Source organism: Colias croceus, chromosome 19 (assembly GCF_905220415.1).
Source record: "Colias croceus chromosome 19, ilColCroc2.1".
NCBI lineage: Eukaryota > Metazoa > Arthropoda > Insecta > Lepidoptera > Pieridae > Colias > Colias croceus.
In genome coordinates this window covers 2,082,707-2,106,367 of record NC_059555.1, presented here as the reverse complement: position 1 = coordinate 2,106,367, position 23,661 = coordinate 2,082,707, and the positions used below count along the sequence as shown (strand labels likewise).

Below are 23,661 nucleotides of genomic sequence, written 5' to 3'. Positions count from 1 at the left end.
AATATTGAAAACTAGCGAACCCTGCGAACTCCGTTTCGCCACCTTATGTTTAAATACCAAACGAAATGTTACTTAAGGCTCTGTATGTGAAAAATGATTTTTCCGGTTTTCCCGCTTTTCTTTTGAAACGTTTCCTGAATTTTCTTTGCTACAAACCTCACAGAGCCAGAGACCTTTCCAACGAATGCAAATCCGTGGAAATCGGTTGGTGCGTTCTGGAGTTATATCGTCAGGAAGGAAAACCTGACTTATTTTTATATAGTAGATGTCATAATTAACATAGGTACTGCATAATATAGAAAATAGTATGCTTTTTAAATATTTCTTTTCAGCAAATTAGTATTAAATATTATTAATATGTATGGACATACCTATATTGTTTATTTTGACCTTCTTAATTACTATAATATGTATAGAGATTAGAACCAATGACACCAGCCCTGCGTCCTTACTTTACCTCTAATTGAACTTCATAATAACACGATTAAAAATTTAACATAATCTGGGCAATAAATCTTAATTTTAAGGTCCATTTACTTGAATATATTTATTAGAACGAGGTTATTTGAAATGATAATGTATGTTTAAGGTGATAATTAATTAAAATATTCTACAATTCGAGAATCTTCTCACAATAAAAATGAATACTTATGTTTAAAGGTACGCAATTATATTCCTACTAGGTTTCCGCCCGCGGTTTCGCCCGCGCAGTCAAAGAAAAACCCGCATAGTTCCCGTTCCCGTGGGATTTCTGAAATTGCGTCATTTTCCCGGGATAAAAAGTAGCCTATTTCCTTCCTCGGGTATCAAAATATCTCCATACCAAATTTCATGAAAATTGGTTCAGTAGTTTAGGCGTGATTGAGTAACAGACAGACAGACAGAGTTACTTTCGCATAATATTAGTATGGATTTTTTGTACTATTATGTAAGTAATGAATATTATATACATACACATAAACTGGCGAATAAACACGTGTGGAAGTTTAAAAACTTGATTCCTTTATTCCTCGTAGACACATATCTTTATTAAAAGAAAAAATATAGCGTGTGTGCCGAGCAAACGTGTCAGAAGTGAAACTTCTTTGTTAAGATTCAAAGATACCAAAATCGTCGCCTTCCTCCATGACGTGACGGTATTATTAAAAGATTGTTAAAAATGTACCTAATAATCCTTTTAGTAGATAGGTACTTGTTTTTATATTATATTGTTATTATTTTTTGTTTGAAATTGAATTAATTAATTTGAGTTAACGTTAAATTAAGGTATTAAAATACGTATTATATAAGACAGTCAGAAATTTTAAAGTTTTTATATACTTAAAACATTCTCAGGAATTATTTATGCATTTTCATGGTTAAAAGACTCAACACAGTTACAGTGACGGCTATTTTGGGGCCCTTACATTTCGTTAACTATGTAATAACTACTTAATAAGATATTTTTAAACTAAGTAATCCAAAATCACTCCAAAGTATGTAAACACAGTACCGTTAATCTTATATATAAAAATTAATCGCAAAATTTGTTGGTAAGCGCATAACTCGAGAACGGCTGAACCGATGTCGATAATTCTTTTTTTATTATATTCCTTGAAGTACGAGGATGATTCTTATGTAGAGAAAACGTGAATATGTACCACGGGCGAAGCCGGGGCGGACCGCTAGTATGTCATAGATTTATCTTGAAATCTTAGTCTCTGTTATTATTTCAGTCGTAAGTTTGTGACCGGAGCTTTTCTTTTGTCAACAAAAAAATGGTGAAGTCGATTCAGCTGTTCACGCGTGATGCCTTATTAATACTAAGTAGGGATATATTTTTATAATAAAATTAAAATATTATTGGAATTCGAATCCAATAAGCGTGTTCAAGGGCCTCTCATAAAGCGGGGCCTCAAACATTCTTACCCGCCTCTGGCGATCCTACAACCTGCAACTTCATTCGAAGGAAAACGTCTGTTGTATGAAAATATATTTTCTTTAGTCTTACCGCGGCCATTTACGAAAGCGCAAGTGTATTTGCGATATATATTTTAATATACTCGTATATTTTTGTATGAATAAGATAAAGGGCCATTAACATTGATTTACAATACGTTTCTTTATTAGTGATCTCGATAGATTTATTTAGAGAATTTCGATTGAGAAAATATCTCAAGAAAGTTGGGAAGTTGAGGGCTATCGCGCAGGTAAATGCTTTTCTCTTATATTAACTATAAATAATTTTTATATTATGATTTTATTTATTTTTCATAATTATTATTTTTTTAATAGGTAATGTTAACGTAAAATCATAATTTTTACTAGGTAAAAAATTGATATTAATATTTTATAAGCTAAGGAAGTTAATTTTGAATTGTTTTGTAGACAGACAAAAAAACATGTTTAATTACTTACTAAATGTTTTTAAAAATTTTATAAACTCATGAATATTGAAACCACTTAATTAAGTAGAACAAAATAATATAATTTTACTAAAAATTTACATTTTATAAATATAATATTGTTTTTAATTAAAAAAAAATACATAACCCTGTTTTTTTCTGTATGAGTGTATGAAAATAAAGGATACCTATTGTATTGTATTGTTAAAACAATACTATTGCTATAAGAAGTTAATTCTTATGAAATGTAATATATTACTAGTTAAACGAAAAACTACTTGAGTTTCTTACCGGTTTTCTTAAGAAACTGCTTTCCCAACAAGCTTTAATTATGGTTTAATAAATAATTTATAATATGTAGATTCATAGTGCTGATTAAAGAAACATCATATACATGATTATTTCATGAATAAAATATATGAATTACATATTTCAATTAACTTTAGTTATATATTATTAAAACTTACTTTCGGTTCATGGCTTTTTTCATGATTGATGGAATTCTAAGGAAATTTTACGATGAAACCGATTTTCTTTAATTATTCCATTACCAAATCGATTGTCAAAATATGCCCTTAAAATTTGATTATTTTTTAGTCAAATATTAAATTTAATGAGTTGTTTTATGTGTACATAATTGTTAGTGAATATACTTAGGTATAAGGTAATATGAACTACATCGATTCCAAAAAAAATTACAATATCAAATGTTTTAATTTTGTATGAGCCATTGCTCATTGCGCATTGGTTGTGACCACAGACTTACAAAAAGTCTAGACGAGCGTGAATAAATTTAATAGTTTTATGTTGGAATTAATTTACCTTATATAAAGGACCTTTGAGTAATCAAGATGATCGAAACACAAAAATAAAATATTGTTGTTAATCAAAATGCAGATGATATTTTTAATTTTTTTTTACTAACGATTTTTTAAATATAATTCTTGTTAAGAGTTATTATTTTCAATGTTTTCACTGAGTTCATATTTTTTTGACCTTCATTTTAATAAGATGTCCCAGTCAAATATGATACCATCAACAAAGAAAAAAATTTAAAATGTTTTATTAGGTACCTCACATTGTAGTTATGATTTAAATATTATATTTTATAATAATTTTGTTTTATATGTAAATTAGCAGTCAGCTACCGTGTAAATCCTAAAGAAGATAATATAAATATCGACTTGTGTCACTCGGGGACTGCCGCGGTAAAGCTATTGCATGCTATGCCTTCAAGCCACACCTCCGTCCGTCGGAGTGGGGAGCGTGAGGTTTTTAGTTACGGAATTTCTCGATTCGGTCCCCGCGCTCAAGGCCCGCGAAAAAAGCTATGCAATAGCTTAAAATAATAATTTTAAACAAACTATCTCAGACAAAATTATTGTTACTTTATGGCAATCAAAATAACAACATAATATTATATCTTCCTCTTCCAATTGTATCCTCTTATAATTATATTCTTTCACTTTAATATAAAATTAAATATCATATCACAATTTCCTTCCTTATTCGATCTGAATCAGAAAACCCCATTCATAATGCATTAATTTAAAATATACATATATATAATGTATATTTTAAATTAAGTTTCGATGATATTTTAAGGAAAATTAATTAAAGATTAAAAATGGAGACTAACAAATTAAATGGCTGTGCAGTCTGTGCACCTATATTGGCTTCGTAATGAATCAGACACTAAAAAAAGTATTTGTACATATTTATTTCTTCAGTGATAAACATGTCAAAAATCATTAAAACTGACCATAAACAGTATTGAATAATATCCATAAACTACTTTCTTAGGCAGAGTTCGTTAATCGAAATTAATTTTTCTGGTAGAGTGAAATAATTTGTAAAAAATTTCAGAGAAGAATATAGGTATTAATTGTATAAAATGCTCTTTCTATACCATTTATAATACAGTAGGTACAATCTATTGTTAAAAAAATAAGACAAATATGATAATTTCTAGCAGGCATTGAACGAAACTTTCTATAGTAACTACTTGGCTGAAGCGTGAAAACTTGAAATATATATATGCCAATGAAACCGTGGGCAGTAAACTACCTAGGATATTATTATCCTTAATAATTCCATTGCAGATATGGCTGATTGTTGTATACAGTTGTATACTAAAAGTGACAGAAAACACTAACACTTTAACGACCAATTAAAAAAGAACAAAACACAATTTTCCGCGTAACAGTTACAACTGATATTTAACTCTAATTATTAATTTAATTGGTAACTATTAACCCACCATTAAAAGTACAGAAGGATGCATTATATTTAACATAGTTCAGTGGTGTCAGTCTTTTTCCTCTTGGACTGTTATTTATATTACAATTTTTATTATTATAATAAAATAAAACAATTACATTTATAATTTATTCTAGGTAATTACTTAAATACATACATTTGCAATAATTTAGTGTACCTACTCTACATAATAAGTACCTACGAAGTTATGTCTGTCTGTTTCGCTTTCATACAACCGATTTTGATGATAATAATATGTTGTACAATGGTAAAGTATATTTTGGAGTTATAATACTATTTGACATTAAAAACTTAAGGGAATTGAATAGAGAATAGAAATATTACCTATAGTTAGTTTAGAATAGGGACGGAAATGACAAAAGCTCAATGCTCAAATCAATATGTAATGGTGCGATGACTCAGAGGCATAGAGGAAAATAATATAATATGTAAAGTCTATTAGTATGTACAAGTTAACTAAAGAATACTGGCTAAGTCTGGAGAGGAAGGCGTCGATCGTCTCTAGCACAGGAATGTTCCTAGTCGAGGCGATCGTCGTGTCTAATTTGTTTTGTATTTATGTATCTATTGTTCCCAAATAAACGATTTTTATTTTATTTATTTATTTATATTGGCTCAGTGGTTAGAGACCCTGACAATGTACCAGAAGGCGTAGCTTCGATCACGACTGCTGTGAATTAATACTTATGTGTTATATAAGCCTTTTTAGCAGGCTTCAAAGCATAATGTTATGCTGAGAACAAAAACGGCGGAATAAATAACTTAGGTTACGTACATCATTTTTTCTTTAATTTTACAAAACGTACCTAAGTTATGAATGTTATGAGGTTAAGTACCCCGTTTTTGGGTGTTTATCTTGGAGAGTTCACGTCCGATCTGAAAAAAATACATGCAATGTCTTGGTACTGTCAAAGAATACCTAATCATAACATTATGTCGTAATATAATATTCAAAGTTAAGCTGTATTAAACTAAGCTATTTCTTTTTTAATATTGCCTTGTGATAAATAAGCTTGTAATCTATACTAATATTATAAAGCTGAAGGGTTTGTTTGTTTGTTTTGAACGCGCTAATCTCGGGAACTACAGGTCCGATTTGAAAAATTATTTCGGTGCTAGAAAGCACATTTATCGAGGAAGGCTATAGGCTATATATCATCACGCTAAGACCAACAGAAGCGGAGCAATGCGTGTGAAACCGCGGGGAGCAGCTAGTATTTAATACAAACCAAGAAAATGGAGGCTGTCAATGCCTCTCAACATAATATCACGTTATTTTATGAACTGAGTTTTTAACGAATATTTACATGTAAACACGTATAGTATAAAGTAATCGACTATTTTTCAACGCTTTATTTAAACGAAGTTATAAATAAATAACCATAACACCATATTTAATTTTCTGATTGAAACAAAAATATTTATGTAAATCTATTTTTCGTCTTTCCAGAATGCCGAAAGTAAAACAAATCTCTATGGAGGAGGAATACAAGAAGAACCCAGATATATCTCCAGAGGATATTAGAAAACTACGGGAATGGCTGAAGACACAACCTCATCTACCTAGTGAACATATTTCGGGTAAATATAATTCTTATTCATCATCATCCAAAAATCATCATTATCATCATCCAAACGTACGCATCTAATTTTGATCTCCCATCTACTTAAGTCGGAGGGCTTTGCTAACTTAGTAACAAAGAGCGTGTGTGCCGAGCACACGTGTCAGAAGTGAAACTTCTTTGGCAAGTGACATTGCCTTCAAATTTTACTCTCAACGTTACGAATTTTACTTCAAAAATAGTTATTATTATTCGGTTTACTCGCTTCGATAGTTTTACTTAAAACACGTTTTAACAAAAACATAACTATTTGAGTTAAAATTCCATTAAACTTCAGAATAATTAATAGGTATATATAATAATGTTATTTTTATATCATGGAGCAAAAGAACTGACAAAAAATTTAGATCAGCTTTAATTAAGTTCACATACCTAATCGCTAAATAGGCTGATTGTGATAAGATATTTTATAAAAAAGCTACAAAGACAAATAAAATGTATATTGTTCACGACAAACAATTAAATTAAAACATACATGGTGTCTCAAAAGAAAGTTTATATTTTGTGGATGAATAAAAAAAAAGTAAGCGGTGTATTGAAAAAATGTTTATTAATAATTGTTAAAGTGCATAATATGGGAATTTATTTCTCAAAAATAATATCGTCCAAATGTAGTCCATTGCGTTCACGGCACTCATTTAATCGAACAGTAAAATTACAGTATTTATGACAGCTCGGCAGGTAGAGACGGTGATGGCTGCCATTTCGTGTCGGATATTTTCTTTTAAATGCTCTAGAGCAGTTGGTTTGTTGGCATACACTTTAGATTTAAGATACCCCCACAAGAAATTATCGAGAATATAAATTAGAGAGGAATTATTGGCCCTTACTTTTTTGAAGACGAAAGGGGGCAGTTACAGTAAATTCAGAGCGCTATGTAAAGATGATAGACGAGTTTTTAGTCCCTGCACTGCAAAACTTTCCTGGCTATAACCAGAGAACATGGTTGGAGCAAGACGGAGCTACATCACACACATCCAATATGTCTTTACTTCGAATTCATGAAATTTTCCCGGGAAAATTGATCTCTAGGAGAGGTGATATAAATTGGCCTCTACGCAGCCCTGATTTAACTCCCATGGACTTTTTCTTGTAGGGGTATCTTGAATCTAAAGTGTATGCCAACAAACCAACTTCTCTAGTGCATTTAAAAGAAAATATCCGGCACAAAATATAAACTTTCTTTTGAGACACCCTGTATTAAAAGATCCTTGAAAAAATTATATTCATATAAAATTATGTACCATTGTATAAATTACTAGCTTTCCGCCCGCGGCTTCGCCCGCTTTATCTAAAACCTAATAAGTTATATACTAAAACCTTCCTCTTGAATCACTCTAAGTATCTATTAAAAAAACCGCATCCAAATCCGTTGCGTAGTTTTGAAGATTTAAGCATACAAAGGGACAGAGAAAGCGACTCTGTTTTATACTATGTAGTGATTATACGTATATAAACTAAATGATTAGATCGTCCTCAGGTTCGTAATGCTTTGACCTGTGACTCAAAACGACTAAATAGGTAATAAATACATAAATATTCAAAGCGGTACTTCAAAGCTAGATAAATTATATAATTAGACGAAGTAATACGATATAATCCTATGAATCATGGTGTTTTTTATTAATAAAAAAATTGCTGTATGTAAAGTCAACTATCGTCAGTGAACCGTCACTGACGATAGTTGAACGTGACAACGTCCGATTGTGCTTCTTTGTTGCTCGTTCCGCGCTCTCGTTTGCACATGGAACGCCTCAGAGCGAGGTAACGCCGCATGAGTCATGTTTTTTCGTGCGTGCAGCCGGCTCTATCGAATTATAAGACGTTGTCACGTCAAAATACTTTTGTTTCAGTTTATTTTAGGGATTGATCGCTATTGACTTTAAAATGGCGAAAGCATTGTGTATTTTTACTAATTGGACAATTTTTTCGTTTAATAATCGAAATATGATATATAATACAATAAGTTACTGAATATTTTTCTTATATTTTGTTTTTTTTTTATACTTTACGCTGGGAATAATCTAGTGCGATAGAGCCATCTTCTGTGCTAGCAAAGAAGATGTTATTTATAAATTATCCTTAAAAAATAACACTATAAAATATAATTAATAGAAACAATGTTAAATTGTAGAGACGACAGTACGAGCTTACTAATTAGAAATTTTAATATATACATAATAATATAATGAATCTGTAGAAGGGTCAATTCTATACATTGAAAATATTGAAAAAATAAATAGCAGGCATAGCAGGGGTGTTACTGGATCGATACCAAACCCAAATATGTGATTAAAAATTTTTTTGTCTGTATGTCTGTATGTGAAGGCATCACGTGAAAACTAACGATTCGATTTCGATGAAACTTGGTATAATTATATCTTATTATCCTGGGCGTAAAATAAGATACTTTTTGTCCCGGAAAAATACGTAGAAAAAAAATCTTAATATTTCTTAATTTTTCCGCTCGGACGGAGGCGGAAGCAAGTCTATAATATTTTAAACAACGTTCCCATGAGAGCCTTGAAAGTAACTAATAAATAAACATATTAGTAGCTAACACAACCTTATTCAAACATAATTATTTCAATAATTAAATTATGAAAATTTTATCTTTTTACAAAGTTTTTACCTACTTATTAGACCTTAGTTGCCAATGTAAATAGTAATTATTATTATTTTCCATATTACTTCTTCTTCTATGTTTGAGCGAAGTTCAGTTATTTTACACTGCAATACAATATTTTTTATTTATTTATTAGGTAAGTATAATTATTATCATTATTTTTTTTTCTTCTTTTTGCACTATCCCATTAACTTCATACATTTCCTTTCCCATCAAGTTGCCTGGTAGAGATTGCTGCTCAGCAAAAACGCCGCCTCTTGTACAAACTATGCCTTTCTTTGTATTATAATGTTATTGTGTCCTAATTTTTGTTTGTGCAATAAAGGATTATAAATAAAGAAATAAAATAAATATTTAATCCAAACATCAAGGCTAGGTACTTAGCTAGGTACTATTTTTATTGCAACGCCTCACTCGAGGTAACCATGACAATGTAAACATTGATGTCAATGCATACACTGTGTGTTGATACTGTGACACAAACATTATCCAATTTTGTGTAAATATGTACGTAGTTCTGTTTGTCCGCTTTTGTAGTTTGAAGTAGACTCTAAAACCAAATTGGCCAACTAAAAGAAGAGATAGAGTTTTATAAAACTCTCTACTGAGGTGGAGAGATCATATCCTCCAATATTTATTGTATTTTTAACACAACAAAAAATCTAATATTCATTGAATTGAAAGTTATCGAGAAGTTGCATATTATAAAACTAATAGTGTCTCTATAACATAATATTTTGTTAACTGGGATGTGTGCCTGTGTACGAACTTGCATGCAAATATCACACATGCAACAAAAACTATGCAATTAACGTCCGCAAATGTCGTCATACATTTGTGGATTTGCGTATTCGTGCGAATGTGAATGGCCTGGATATCCGTACTAATATTATAAATGCGAAAGTAACTCTGTCTGTCTGTCTGTTACTTAATCACGCCTTAACTACTGAACCAATTTGCATGAAATTTGTTATGGAAATATTTTGATACCCGAGAAAGGACATATGCTACTTTTTACCCCGGGACATAGGATAGGTTTTATCCCGGAAATCCCACGGGAACGGGAACTATGCGGGTTTTTCTTTGACTGCGCGGGCGAAGCCGCGGGCGAAAGCTAGTGTAATATATGTATGACTTTATGTCGATGGTCAAAACTATTATAATGATCACGTCAAATTTATAAACATTACAAATTATACATAGGTATTCCTTCAACATTTTCATTTCATCCACCCTAGCTGATATAATAAATAGTATTTATCCTTTTACTAGCTTTGCCCTGCGGTATTACCCGCAGTGCTCCACTCCTGTTGGTCTTAGCGTGATTATGTATAACCTATAGCCTTTCTCGATACATAGGCTATCTAACACCGAAAGAATTTTTCAAATCTGACCAGTAGTTCCTGAGATTAGCGCGTTCAAACATACAAACAAACAAACGCTTTATAATATTAGTATAGATTATATCGCATATTTTTAACACTTTTATTGGTCGTCTATGGCAACCAATGTTAAATTTTCAATTACTTCCAGATCTTGACCTGCTCCTAACATACCACTGCTGCGAGCGGAGTGCAGAAGTGTCAAAACAGGTGCTCGACCTCCATCTCACATTAAGGAATCTCTTCCATGGCCTCTTCCAAAATCGTGTTCTGGATCAACGGCTTCAAATGACTTTAGATACTGTGTAAGTATACTGTGGTGTTACGTGGATAAAGAAGAGAATGAATCTTTAGGACATGACGTTGTGACGACGTTATCCAAAGTATGCTTAAATCAGAGTTACTGTTTAATTTTCACAGCTATATGCTTGCAAAGCTTTGCAGTAATATTGCAAAGCTTTGCATATTACTATAAGGTATGAAAGTTTTTGGCTTTTATGCTATTAACCGCAACAATGCTTATCGACAAAGATCTCGTATAATTATTATTGTAACAATTAATTAGTCTTAATCTAGAAATAGCTTTACTTTGCGTGAAAACGGAACGAATGGTAATGAACGAAAATAGGAATATTTTGACGTGACAACGTCTTAAATTAGGTTGCGGCTGGGAGTCACTTATGAAAAAGTGTAACGCTCGGTAACGTTACGATGAGTCACCGAAAGAGGCACGCGGGCATGGTTAGCCCGCCTAAGAGCGAGAGAGACAGACATAAAAAGTCGTTGTCACGTAAAACTTTCGCCCGTATACCGACTTTACAGGCAACCAATTTTTTTTTGTAAATGCACTTTGGTTTATGTACGACAGTTTAAAATACCCGTGCTGTCTTTATATAATTATTAAATGGCCTAAGTAAATAAGTAGGAGGTTAAATAATTGTATTGGCTAATTGGACTCATTATATTTAATCTTGGAGAGTTATTTAAATAAATATTACACGTGTATAGTGCCCATTGTGTTTAGCTATTATCATTTATATTATTACGCAAACAATAGATACAGATGAAACCATTTATTGGTTATTAAAAAGTATATAAAATACTAGCGGTCCGCCCCGGCTTCGCCCGTGGTACATATTTCGCAATAAAAAGTAGCCTATGTTCTTTCTCAGGGTCTAAAGATTGTTTGTGCCAAATTTCATCAAAATCGGTCCAGTAGTTTATGAGCCTATTCGTAATAATCATACAAACAAACAAACAAACAAAGTTTTCCTCTTTATAATATTAGTGTAGATAAATGCATAATATGTTCATGGAAGAAAAACGGATCTGGAGAAACTGATCATTAGTTAGTCATCTTCATTTGTGAGAGATTAGTAATGAACTCTGAAAGTTAAAAAATCTTTTTAATATAAGTAAAGATTTGTTTTTTAGTTATTCTTTTGTTAATTTTTATAATATTATAATACAACTAGTTGTGCCGTTTCTCTGAAGACGAACCTTCAGGCAAAATCTTAAAATAAATTTGCAAATACTAAGTTGCTATGCACTTAAAATAAGGATAACAGTTAAATATTCTATCTTTATAAATGCAAAAGTAACTCTGTTAATCTGTCGGTCTGTTTTTTCTTCACGCATCGGGTTATTCTTTGAATAGACAGGCGAAGCCGCGGGCGGTAAGCTAGTTAAATATATAGAGTTTACTCTAACACACGATAATTATTTGAATTGCGAAAGAATTGTTTAATTATTGTTAATAGGGATACTACATACATGCGATAATCCAATTATTAGATGGATTATCTCACTATTGTAAATTTAAATGTTTGACGACAGTACGTAATTAAAGGAAAACTTTTTTTCAAGACAAAACTAGCTTTATTTCTCCTTATTGTTAAGGCTTTGTGTTATACTAGGAATAGAAAATAGAAAAAATCTTTATTGAAAAAGTTTTAAAATATACAGTTAAAATTTGGGGAAATTGAAGTCTGTGTTAGTTCAAAACTGTGAAATATTATAAGTGCCAATCAACTTATCTACTATATCTAAGTATCTTTCGATTGTTTTACGACTGGCTGATAGAGCCCCTGATAGCGTTTATGGCGTTTGTATTCATTTCCATACATTTTTGGCAATTTAACTGACAAAATAAGTATAACAATGGGTATACCAAAAACATATTATGAAACCGGGTAGGTTTGGTATGTTGCAATAAAAAAGCGGATTTTTATTACTTTCCATAATACTCGGGTACCATCATAAGGAAGGTACCCGGTCCTTTGGAAGGCTTACGTGGGGACACGGATCCAACACGCAGAGGCCCTTTAGAGAACTTTACTGTGTTGTGGGACACCAGCCGCAGCCTGCCCATGACTGCACTCTTCAAGATATGGAAAAACAAAATAAACTGGGCTATGGAGTGGGATGTTAAATGGGCCGGTATTTGGGGACTACTGGAAACTATGGCACCTGCCTTTCTACTAAAAGAAAGTAAAAATATGTTGGCAGGTGGTGACTCGCCCTCTCACTGTATGGGCCCCCGAAATAAGTCGCTGCAATAGTGCGACAAGGGGGCAACATATTGTGAGCAGCTAAGGGTGGAGAGGCGTCCCTGGACTTTAAACTCCGATCACGCGCTCCCTGAGGGTCCAGCATCACGTGCCCACTCGCCACTTACGCTTCGCATCCACCCTTCGAGCTAAAAGCTCTCGCGACTCCACTCTGGCCGGCCGGTTAAGGCAAGCCAGAGGTGGGGGTCCTGTCCTCGTCAGGCTTCACTCCGACCGGCCGGTGAAGGCAAGCCGGAGATGAAGACAGGGGCCTCCCCCGGGAGCACTCGGTTCCCGCAGGGTCGCTACTCCCCGACACCCCGCCACAAGGTGTCCTGCGGGTTGACTGATTGCACGGGTGGAATATCTATTATCACGTGAACAATAGATATCTTTATTACTTTTATTACTTTTTTATTACTTTTATTATTACCCTTTTTAATACTTAAATAACCTATATACTATACTAGCTGCGCTCCGCGGTTTCATCCGCGTGGCTCCGCTCCTGTTGGTCATAGCACGATGATATTGTATACCCTTCCTCGATGAATGGGCTATCGAACACCGAAAGAATTTTTCAAATCGGACCAATAGGTACCTACTTCCTGAGTTCAAACAAACAAACTCTTCAGCTTTATAATATAAGTATAGATTTGAATAATTAATTGTTTTCTTCAAGGTTAATAGCACCGCTTCCGACGCCATCTGTCCACGGCTACAAAGTCATATACGGCCGTCTCTTGAGCCCTGATCATCGAAGCTTCATATTCAGTGATGTGGTCAAGTTGTTCATGATGATGTTCGATCTGTGCCAGTATGAAGAGGGGACTTGGCCTGGGTAAGGATAATGATTATTATTTTTCTTTGTATTTATATTCTTTATCCTATGCAGTCAGCCTATGCAGCCTTTGCAATCAATAAAAATATTTTTTTAAATCGGTCTATTAGTTCCGGAGATTATTTATTCTAACAAATAAACTAACTCTTCAGCTTTATATTGTACTAGCTGTGCCCTGAGGTTTTACCCGCATTGTTCCGCTCCACCGAACACCGAAATAAGTTTTCAAATCAGACCGATAGTTCCTGAGATAAGCGCGTTCAAACAAACAAACTCTTCAGCTTTATATTATTGGTATCGTTAATAATAAACACTTCATTGAACACATATAACAAAAAACAACAAAATAATATAAACAAACGAAGTTATTTAAAACGGTACAAATAGGCCTGATGACTAAGAAGCGATATCTTCCAGGCAACGTTAACTTTATAGAATGTTATCAATAAGCAATTAATACCTAAGTGCTTTAATGCGGGTAAAGCCTGGGGCTACAGCTAGTTTATATATATAAAAATGAAAACCGTTTTCCTTGGTCACGGCGACAGAACTATAGGTATCTCGATATAGGTAGTTCTGTGAGTGAACGCGTGGACCGATTTCGATAATTCTTTTTTTTATATAATTTCTTGAAGTACGAGGATCGTACTTAACATAAACATGTACCACGGGTGAAGCCGGGGCGGACCGCTAGATAAATATAAGAATGAACTGTGACAAAGCCTAAATACATTGTAGTTAGTACGATATAACAATAGAAGGATATAAAAAATGCCATTAATCTTTTCCATTATTTTATATTATGCTTACCTTATTAGGCAAAGACGGATGAATAAGGTTGTAATTAATCTTCACACATTGTCAAGTTTGTATCTATTAAGGTTGTGTTAATTACACCAATTATACGTAAAGAACGGTTGAACAGATTTAAATGAATTTGTTTTAAAAGATACTTCAATATATAAACCGCTATGAATAATATAAATACATAATTACAATAAATGTTAATAACAGTTTAGTATCAATAAAAAAAATCATAAGTGCTTCTAGAAGAAGTCTAATTAATAAATAAATGTTTGATTTTGAGTTTGAGTTTTGAAGGTTTAAGTTGAAATCCTAAATTAACTATTTGCTTTTAGGGACTGAAAAAAATTACAGAATGTTTTTATGAGATAAACGAGCCAATATTTTATGAGAACCTTAATTGTTCATGGTAGAAATATTATCTTTTATATAATTATCAGTTTAATTACTTGGGGAACTTCTTAAATAAATTCTTATAATCAAAAAATACATTTAAATTTTTTTTGTCCCAAGATTTTTTTTATCGTTGACGTACAAATGTTGTGATTGTTTTTTTAGATTTTTACTAATTAGTTTTTAACCTACTTACGAGCATTTTTAGGTTACTACAAGTATTTGTAATTATTATAATATAACTTTATAATAAAAGGGAAATCCTTCTTTCACTGTAGGTACCTATAATGTCGTCATGTGGAATTTTTGCAGTTTACAAGATCTTTAGTTGCAACTAAATTTTTAATATTTATGTTTAAATAATGATTTATTACAGATTCGTTCTCATTATAGACATGGACCAAACAACTATTAGTCATTTGGGGAAGTTAGATGTTATGACTGTACGCCAGACGCTGTATTTCTTACAGGTATAGTTTTTTTTTTTTCTAAAATAACAGTTAGGTGCGTGTCCTTAATTATAATACAATTTTAACCTTCGATAATACTTAATTGTCTCATGATTATCTTTTACCTTATTGGTGGAAAATAATGATTGTTTGTGATCCATTTTGAAATGATGGACTTATTAAAAAAATAACAAAACATAGATTAACGTTGGATACCTGTAAATTAATAAGCTGTCTTTTTCAGATCAATTTATTTTATCACAGTCCATATTTTGTATAAAAACAGAGCACTTACATCTTACATACTATCTATAAACTATCGAAAATATAAACAATCCAAAAACACTTATTTACAGGAATGCATGCTGGTAAAGTTAAAAGAGGTGCATTTTCTGAACGCACCGTTCTTCATGGATAAGCTGATGATGCTCTTGAAGCCGTTCATGAAGAAGGCACTGCTAGACATCATCAGGATTCACCAACGGGATACGAACACTTTGGAAAAGTTTGTGGAGAAAAGCAGTCTGCCTAAAGATGATGGAGGGGAGTATATGAGTCGGAATACTCTTAAAGGTAATAGTTACTACGTTAACCAATATTATTTAGATGTAAATTAAAAATTCAAACTTAGTTCCATAACGGCTAACTACATATTAACAACTAGCTTCCGCCCGCGACTCCGTCCGCGCGGAAAAATTAAGATTTATTTTTTTCTACGTATTTTTCCGGGATAAAAAGTATCTTATTTTATGCCCAGGATAATAAGGTATAATTATACCAAGTTTCATCGAAATCGAACCGTTAGTTTTCACGTGATGCCTGAACATACAGACAGACAGACAGACAGACAGACAGACAAACAAAAATTTTTTTAATCACATATTTGGGTTTGGTATCGATCCAGTAACACCCTCTGCTATCTATTTTTTCAATATTTTCAATGTACAGAATTGACCCTTCTACAGATTTATTATATTACTAGCTTCCGCCCGCGACTCCGTCCGCGCGGATGTCGGTCTTCGCGTGGATGGTTTATTTATCCATTTTGAGTACCTCTGACAATAACATCTTATAAATATCTATTGGACCCAATTCCCAAATACGGCTAGGCCTATAATAATACGCAACGTGTGTTCGCGGTTCTACGGAACAACGTCTATGGATAAAACTGAAAAATTAAGATTATTTTTTTTCTACGTATTTTTCCAGGATAAAAAGTATCCTATTTTACGCCCAGGATAATAAGGTATAATTATACCAAGTTTCATCGAAATCGAACCGCTAGTTTTCACGTGATGCCTTCACATACAGACAGACAGACAGACAGACAAAAATTTTTTTAATCACATATTTGGGTTTGGTATCGATCCAGTAACACCCCCTGCTATTTATTTTTTCAATATTTTCAATGTACAGAATTGACCTTTCTACAGATTTATTATATGTATAGATAAAAATTTGTTTAATGTTGTAAAATATCTGATCGATTGAAGAGTTCGATCCCCGTGTACAGTGTAATCTGGTAAGATTATGTTCTAAAGTAAAGGGAAATTATGTACTTACCTTCTAAACAAATGGGAATCAAGTTCTTTCTAATTAGTAAATCAGCTCCATATAGAAATATACTTACTTTACAAAAAATACCCTATCGATTGCGTGAAATCATATTCTTTGGCCATGTAATGCCAAATTTATTCATGTAATGTCGTAGTGCCGAAGTTCTAATTTGATTAATACTTTATGATGCAATATCCATATGAGCGTAAACATGACGTGTTCAGTCTAATATTACAGTCGTAGCCACTGAAGTAGAAATAAACAAGAAATCATTGCTTCAGTAAACAATGTAAAGACAAGTAATCATAGTGTTGCATTATATTAAATATCGTGTACCTATCTGAATATGTATCTATTGGTTATTTTAGATCTTGTAGTCTTGGATATTAACATTATTAGAGACTAGAGTTGTAAATGCAATATTGAAGATGATCTATTTTTTCAATTTAGTTAAGTATATACTGTAATAATCTTCACTTCATTATAAAAACAGGGTTTTATAAAACGGGCTATTTTTAACAATTATATACAAAAATAGGATAAATCCCCTTCACGGACCAACGGAAACAAGTTTACGATAATCCAGTAGGTACGCAATATTCTGCAGAATGCGTCTCTTAATAAGACTCCTCTATGTATTTATTAAAACCACAAGTATTTGAAATACTCACCAGAACAACTCGCTGCCATTCACATTTTACATTTTTGGGAAGTAAATGATAAACAAGTACCAAATACGTAGGTACCAATATTCAAGTATTATAGTATTGCAAATACCTATTGCTCAACCCTAACTGCATTTTTTCATTGATCACTAAACTTATATGGATACGCAGTATGTCTCTTAATAGAGGATTAATAATTTGATCTAAATAATATATAAGGACAGGAAAAGTTTTTAGTTAAATTAATCGCGCAGATATGTCCCCTGAATAGAAAAGATTTGTCAAGGAAAATAACGGTCGACGGAATAGTTTTTACCATGCTTACAAAAATGCAACTATTTTTTATTATGAATTTATCCTTATAAGTTTAGGCGGATCCGTTTAGCTACTATTATGTATTCTGTGGCGGATCTATAAATATTTGTTCCTTAATCACACCAATCACGAGGAGAAAGGTTACTTTTTTGTCACCTATTAGTATACTAGGTTTGCCTTTGTGGTGACCAAAAAAATTCAAACAACCCAGTTTATATCTATTATAATATTATCTGTTAAATATATATGTATAATATCTCTATCTTGTGATATTACATTTATTTTAAGCAAAATTGGATAATTCATTGTAAAGTTGTATCATAAAATGTATTCAAGAAAATAATTCATTTTACAGAGGAACAAATACGACGCATAGAAGATAATTTGGACTTCTTCAAAAACGAGAGTCAAAGGCGAGTGAACGAAGCATTAAGACAGGGCAAAAAGGCATCTATTGAAGAAATTTTTGGTTTACAGGGTAGCTTTAAGAAACTCGACATCGATTAAAATGTATGGTATAAAGAAATAAATTATTAGTTTAAAATGCATTTTATTTTCTTCCTTACATTCATAATTCTGTCAAATCTCTAATTTAAATAGTAACATTCCTAAACCTTTGTATTGGGTATACTCTTGGGTATACTCCTTAAAATAATATAAGAAGTACGTATATAACTTTATTTGTCCGCGATGAATATGAGATGATAGACTCCAAAACTAATGAACTGATTTTAAATTGGCACACAGTGTGCAGTTTGATCTTACTTGAAAAATAGGATAGATTACAGTTCAAACTTCAGTTAATTTGATGATTTGTCAGTCACAATAAGACATAATATGGCGACATATATATAATTGTTGACTGGATTGAGTCAATGAAAATAAAAATGAAAATGAGAATGAGAGTGAGAGTGGGCGTGGGCGTGGGACCACGAATGAGAGTGAGAGTGATAGTGAGAATGAGAATGAAAATATAATATTATACACACAATTTCTTAATGACAGAAAATTTATGAGACCTCCTTTACAAAAACCTGTGTCAGGAGGACCCGCTCTTCTAAATTGAGTAAGTATGCAATATTATTTAGCGTTTATTAATATTATTCATAATATATCTGCAGATTTTTACGATCTTATAAATTATATTATTTTGGTCCACGTACTTAGGTGCAAAATTATACACAAAAAAAATAAAGCGCATAAAAATTAAACGAGAATGACCCACAAGCTTTGGATTAGCTCTTTAAGAAATAGATAGGCGGAATTCGATGCAGGATTTTTTGCACTTCATAATATAGACCTTCTACCACAGAATATATAATAGTACTACCCTCTATTATGTATAAGTCAAACGCAACTGAATTTCTTTAAATTTCTTCTATTCTTTATCTCTAGCGTTTACTTTTCGTAAATTGTTTAAAATTACTAATATTATGAGATAATAAAATTTTAAAATCACAGTCTTATATCAAAAAAGGGTTAAAACTAAAATGATAGAGCAAAAACGTAGTTACTAGCTTAGGTAACTAGCATTTGTGTTTTATTTTAAATTAATTCAGTTGAGAATTTTATATTCGGAGATGTTATAATAATATAATTATTAATTATATTTTAACAGGTACCTATTTCAGTAGTTACCTGCGTATACAAATAAATGAAAAAAAAATTATACTTACCTGAAATAAAGTGCCTGAAGTCATCATATAAAAATGGCAAGATTCTTTTAATATTTTTATTTAAAAGATAAATATTTTCCAATAAAATGGATTAAAAATAATTCGTAAAAAATATAAATCGAAAAGCTTTTTTGCTGTTACCTAAAAAAATAAGTCGTTAGATATTTTATTACGCTAAACTCAGACTGTCTATCAGTCTTCACATTGGACTTCCTTGTGAACTTTTTTACTAACAATATTAACTGAAATTTGAAGCAGAACAACCTTGATTGTAACCATAAAGTTAAATCAACTAATGACTCCTATACACAATATACCACAATTCTGCGAAAACGCGTAAATATTTCAATTTAAACGAAATTATATATTTATAACGCTCTGTCGCCCACAAATGGTTATAAAAATCAACAATTACAATAATAATATATTTTCCCACTGTATGTTATTGTAAAAATGCTTCAACCCAATTTGGTTTGTATCCCATGCATATTAGGAAGAAAATTGCATGACATAATAAATTTTTCAAAAATATTGTATGTTTATTGTTTCGATCTATATAAAGCACATGTGAAATAGGCTTAGCAGTATTCATAGAAATATCACAATGAAGATACTTCTGTTCTTGTTCGCCGCTCTGGCTATCATTCTGGGAGCCGTGGTAAGTGATTTTATTTTACATAGGTACTTAGTAGGGATGCGCCGAATACCGAATACATATTCGGTATTCGGCATATTCGGCATCTTTTTCACTATTCGTATTCGGCCGAATTATTCGGTTTAGGTGCCGAATATATTCGGTATGAGTGTTTCTACTTTCTTGGCTATAGAACTAAATAAATAACTTCATAATATTATGAATGATTTATGTCATACTAAACTGCACAAGTCAAAGAAATCCTATGAAGAATGTGTTGAACCTAAGGTATCTACACTAATATTATAAAGAGGAAAACTTTGTTTGTTTGATTGTAATGAATAGGCTCATAAACTACTGGACCGATTTAAAAAATTCTTTTACCATTCGAAAGCTACAATATCCACGAGTAATATAGGATAGGTTTTATCCCGGAAATTCCACGGGAACGGGAGCTATGCGAGTTTTTCTTTGAAACCGCGGGCGGAGCCGCCGGCGGAAAGCTAGTATATAATAAAACAATCATTACATTTCAAATCAACGTTTATTTGGTAAATGTACATCAACATAATTTAATCATGTTTATTATTAGCACTTAGTTAGTATTTAATATTTATTATACTTTAAATCCTGAAGTCTGAAGACAATGCTTTTAGTCCCAATAGAATATGACACACGAAAAATAACACAATCGCACAAATTACACTTAACTTTTGTTTTGTCATCTTGCATTTCATCAAAAAAGTCCCAAGCTCGCGATCTTTTACGTCCGCTCATGTTGCAAACACTAACTTAAAGTAAAAATATAAAACTTTTAAACAATATAAAAATTTTAATATTTTTTTGTTTTAATTTGTAACGTATTCGTGCGATGTTTTAACACAACTGAGACGGCACGGAGTGCGCGGGCGATATACGCGGGTGGCAGATGGTGAGGTAAGGCTCGCTCGCCACCGAGCCAGCAGCTACTTGCGACCCGTTAGAATCCGTTTACGCATCAAAACACATCAAAACATTGAACCGAATAATTCGGCCGAATATTCGGTTCGGTAAGGTTTTAACCGAATAGTATTCGGTATTCGGTTATTCGGTGAAACCACTATTCGGCGCATCTCTAGTACTTAGTATTGTGTCGTTTAAAAGTAAAGTAATAATAAAATTTTGTGGAATATTTATAAACTAGTAACTTAAGTGTACCTATATTTAAGGGAAACAGTTTAAGTTTCACATACGGTAGGTTTAAATGCTATTAAAAAAATAGGATATTTTCATTCTAACGGTTACCGAGATTTTTACATAAAAAAAATATATATTTCACAAAATGTGGATTTTTGAAAATATTTTAGTTGGTACTAGTTTTACATATAATGAATCTTAGGAATCAAATAATGTTTATTTAATTATCTTTCAATTGACACCCTTTTTAAGTAAATCGGTGCAGAAGTTATCTAGATATACCGCACAATAGAACGGTCCGACGGCCACCTTTGCTACGTCATACCCCTAGGAAGTGACTACCGCACTTTTTGTGTTCAGAAAAACATGCCGATTAAGTGGATATCAGTAGTCCGTATGACGGAGCTGCGGTGGTGAGTCCCACGGAAATGAATTTTATTTCAATTGGGGACTGTACTAATAGGGACAAAGAAAGCGACTTTATTTTATACTATGTAATGATTATTTATCCCGAGCTTTCTATCATTTTACAGCATTGAATAAATTTTTTTTCATTGAATTATTTTTCAAAATTTCAGAGTGGTATGACCACGGTTCCAAAGGCCGGTCTAAATGGTCCTGAGAAGCCAGCTGGTTGTAACGGAGGACCACCACCACCTCCACCTCCTGCTAGTAAGTTTCAATAATTTAAATAAATTTTATTATATAGTCACAGATAATATAATACTACTACGTTACTATTATAGATAAGATCGCTTTTTGGTGTAAACTGATTTTGAAATCATATTTTTATAAAAAACTAGGTTTCCGCCCGCGGCTTCGCCCGCGCAGTCAAAGAAAAATCCGCATAGTTCCCGTTCCCGTGGGATTTCCGGAATAGCGTCATTTTCCCGGGATAAAAAGTAGCCTATGTCCTTTCTCGGGTATCAAAATATCTCCATACCAAATTTCATGAAAATTGGTTCAGTAGTTTAGGCGTGATTGAGTATAGGTAAACCAGAATCTGATGGCAATTAGGGAAATCAAAATTTAGAGTGTGCAACCCTGGGGAAAATGGACTGAACGATCTTGATACTGCTTATTTTTTATTTTGATCTCAATATAATTAGTCACATTACATAAGTGGACAATACTGTTCTTAATAATGAGATATCCACTTAATATTATGTAGGTACATACTTACATGTATAATATACAATTATACATATTACTTTTATACAGGTAATACATATTATTATTTACACATACCTATATTTGTATATTCATTACCAGTATGCCATGTGAAAATATCGATATAATGATATAATGTAGATCAAAACTGCTTATATTTTTTTAAAATAAAATAAAACTATGTTTATTTTCGTAATTATTAACAGATACACACATTATAAAATTGACTTGGACAGCTTGGACTTGACGAATAGCCGTATTGGAAACTCCTGTAATAAGTTTTCATAAAATTATATTCTAATCAACAAACAATATTATAGTTACCTACATATAATATTTTGTAATTTAAAGTATCAAAACGGGTAAGTCCAATTTACCAATAAAATCTTCAAAATTGAAAATTGTGATGTGTTTGACCCTTCTTCATCGAATGTTTTTCTATAGACATTATAAACAAGACCTCTTGCTTGTGATCGCAGCGGCTTTTTCGACATTTTCGAAGATTTTTTAGACAAAATCCTAAAAATTATTCATCAACTGCAAAAAAGACAAATAATTTGACAAACAATTTGATAGTTGTCAAATAAGTTGCCACATGAAAATCTTTTATTTCTTAAATATAAATATGCCATCAGATTCTGGTAGACCTATAACAGAGAGACAGACAGACAGAGTTACTTTCGAATTTATAATATTAGTATGGATTGTATGTTTTGACGCAATCATAATAAAAAAAATCAATCTAGAACTACGTAAAAAGCTATATAAGGTCCTAAGTACATTTTAAAATGAATCCAAAAATATGATAATGGCAACATAACTATTTGTAACAAAAATATTTTTTACGATCAAAAATAGATTACTTACTATTGTATTTTTTTACTGTTAAATTTCTCTTAAAATCACTGTTCAAGTTTATAGAAAAAAAGATAGATCTAATTATATTTTTTTTCTCATTACAGATAGCACAGGCTAAATCCCAGACCCACGAGACGGATAAAAACTTATTTCTGCTAACGACAATGGACCATGAATAAATAGTTTAAAGCATTTGGATGTTTCATTTCAAAATTAATTTCCAAAAAGAACTGTATGCTTATTTCAATTTATTTATTATTACTTATTGTTCTAAAAACACTAG

At 32.0% G+C, this 23,661-nt stretch overlaps 1 protein-coding gene and 1 long non-coding RNA gene across 2 annotated transcripts; both read left to right on the top strand.

Moving 5' to 3' along the window:
• The first annotated feature begins 1,996 nt into the window (after positions 1–1,996).
• On the top strand, positions 1,997–18,410 carry LOC123700089 (clavesin-1-like). Its single transcript, XM_045647210.1, has 7 exons — positions 1,997–2,189; positions 6,115–6,245; positions 10,446–10,599; positions 13,523–13,681; positions 15,255–15,348; positions 15,684–15,900; positions 18,220–18,410. Exons 2-7 carry the CDS (start codon positions 6,116–6,118, stop codon positions 18,369–18,371), a joined length of 906 nt encoding a protein of 301 aa, XP_045503166.1. The 5' UTR covers positions 1,997–2,189; position 6,115; the 3' UTR covers positions 18,372–18,410.
• A 1,663-nt stretch (positions 18,411–20,073) lies between these two features.
• On the top strand, positions 20,074–23,570 carry LOC123700091. Its single transcript, XR_006752597.1, has 3 exons — positions 20,074–20,198; positions 21,929–22,022; positions 23,483–23,570. It is a non-coding gene; the product is annotated as an uncharacterized LOC123700091 (long non-coding RNA).
• Positions 23,571–23,661: the final 91 nt, after the last annotated feature.

What these genes read in the sequence shown, in the direction of transcription:
- LOC123700089 (XM_045647210.1), top strand. Translation starts at nt 6,116, where the DNA reads ATGCCGAAAGTAAAACAAATCTCTATGGAGGAGGAATACAAGAAGAAC. An exon ending in CAAATGACTTTAGATACTGT is followed by an intron (nt 10,600 to 13,522) that starts GTAAGTATACTG and finishes GTTTTCTTCAAG; the next exon opens with GTTAATAGCACCGCTTCCGA. An exon ending in GAGTCGGAATACTCTTAAAG is followed by an intron (nt 15,901 to 18,219) that starts GTAATAGTTACT and finishes TTCATTTTACAG; the next exon opens with AGGAACAAATACGACGCATA.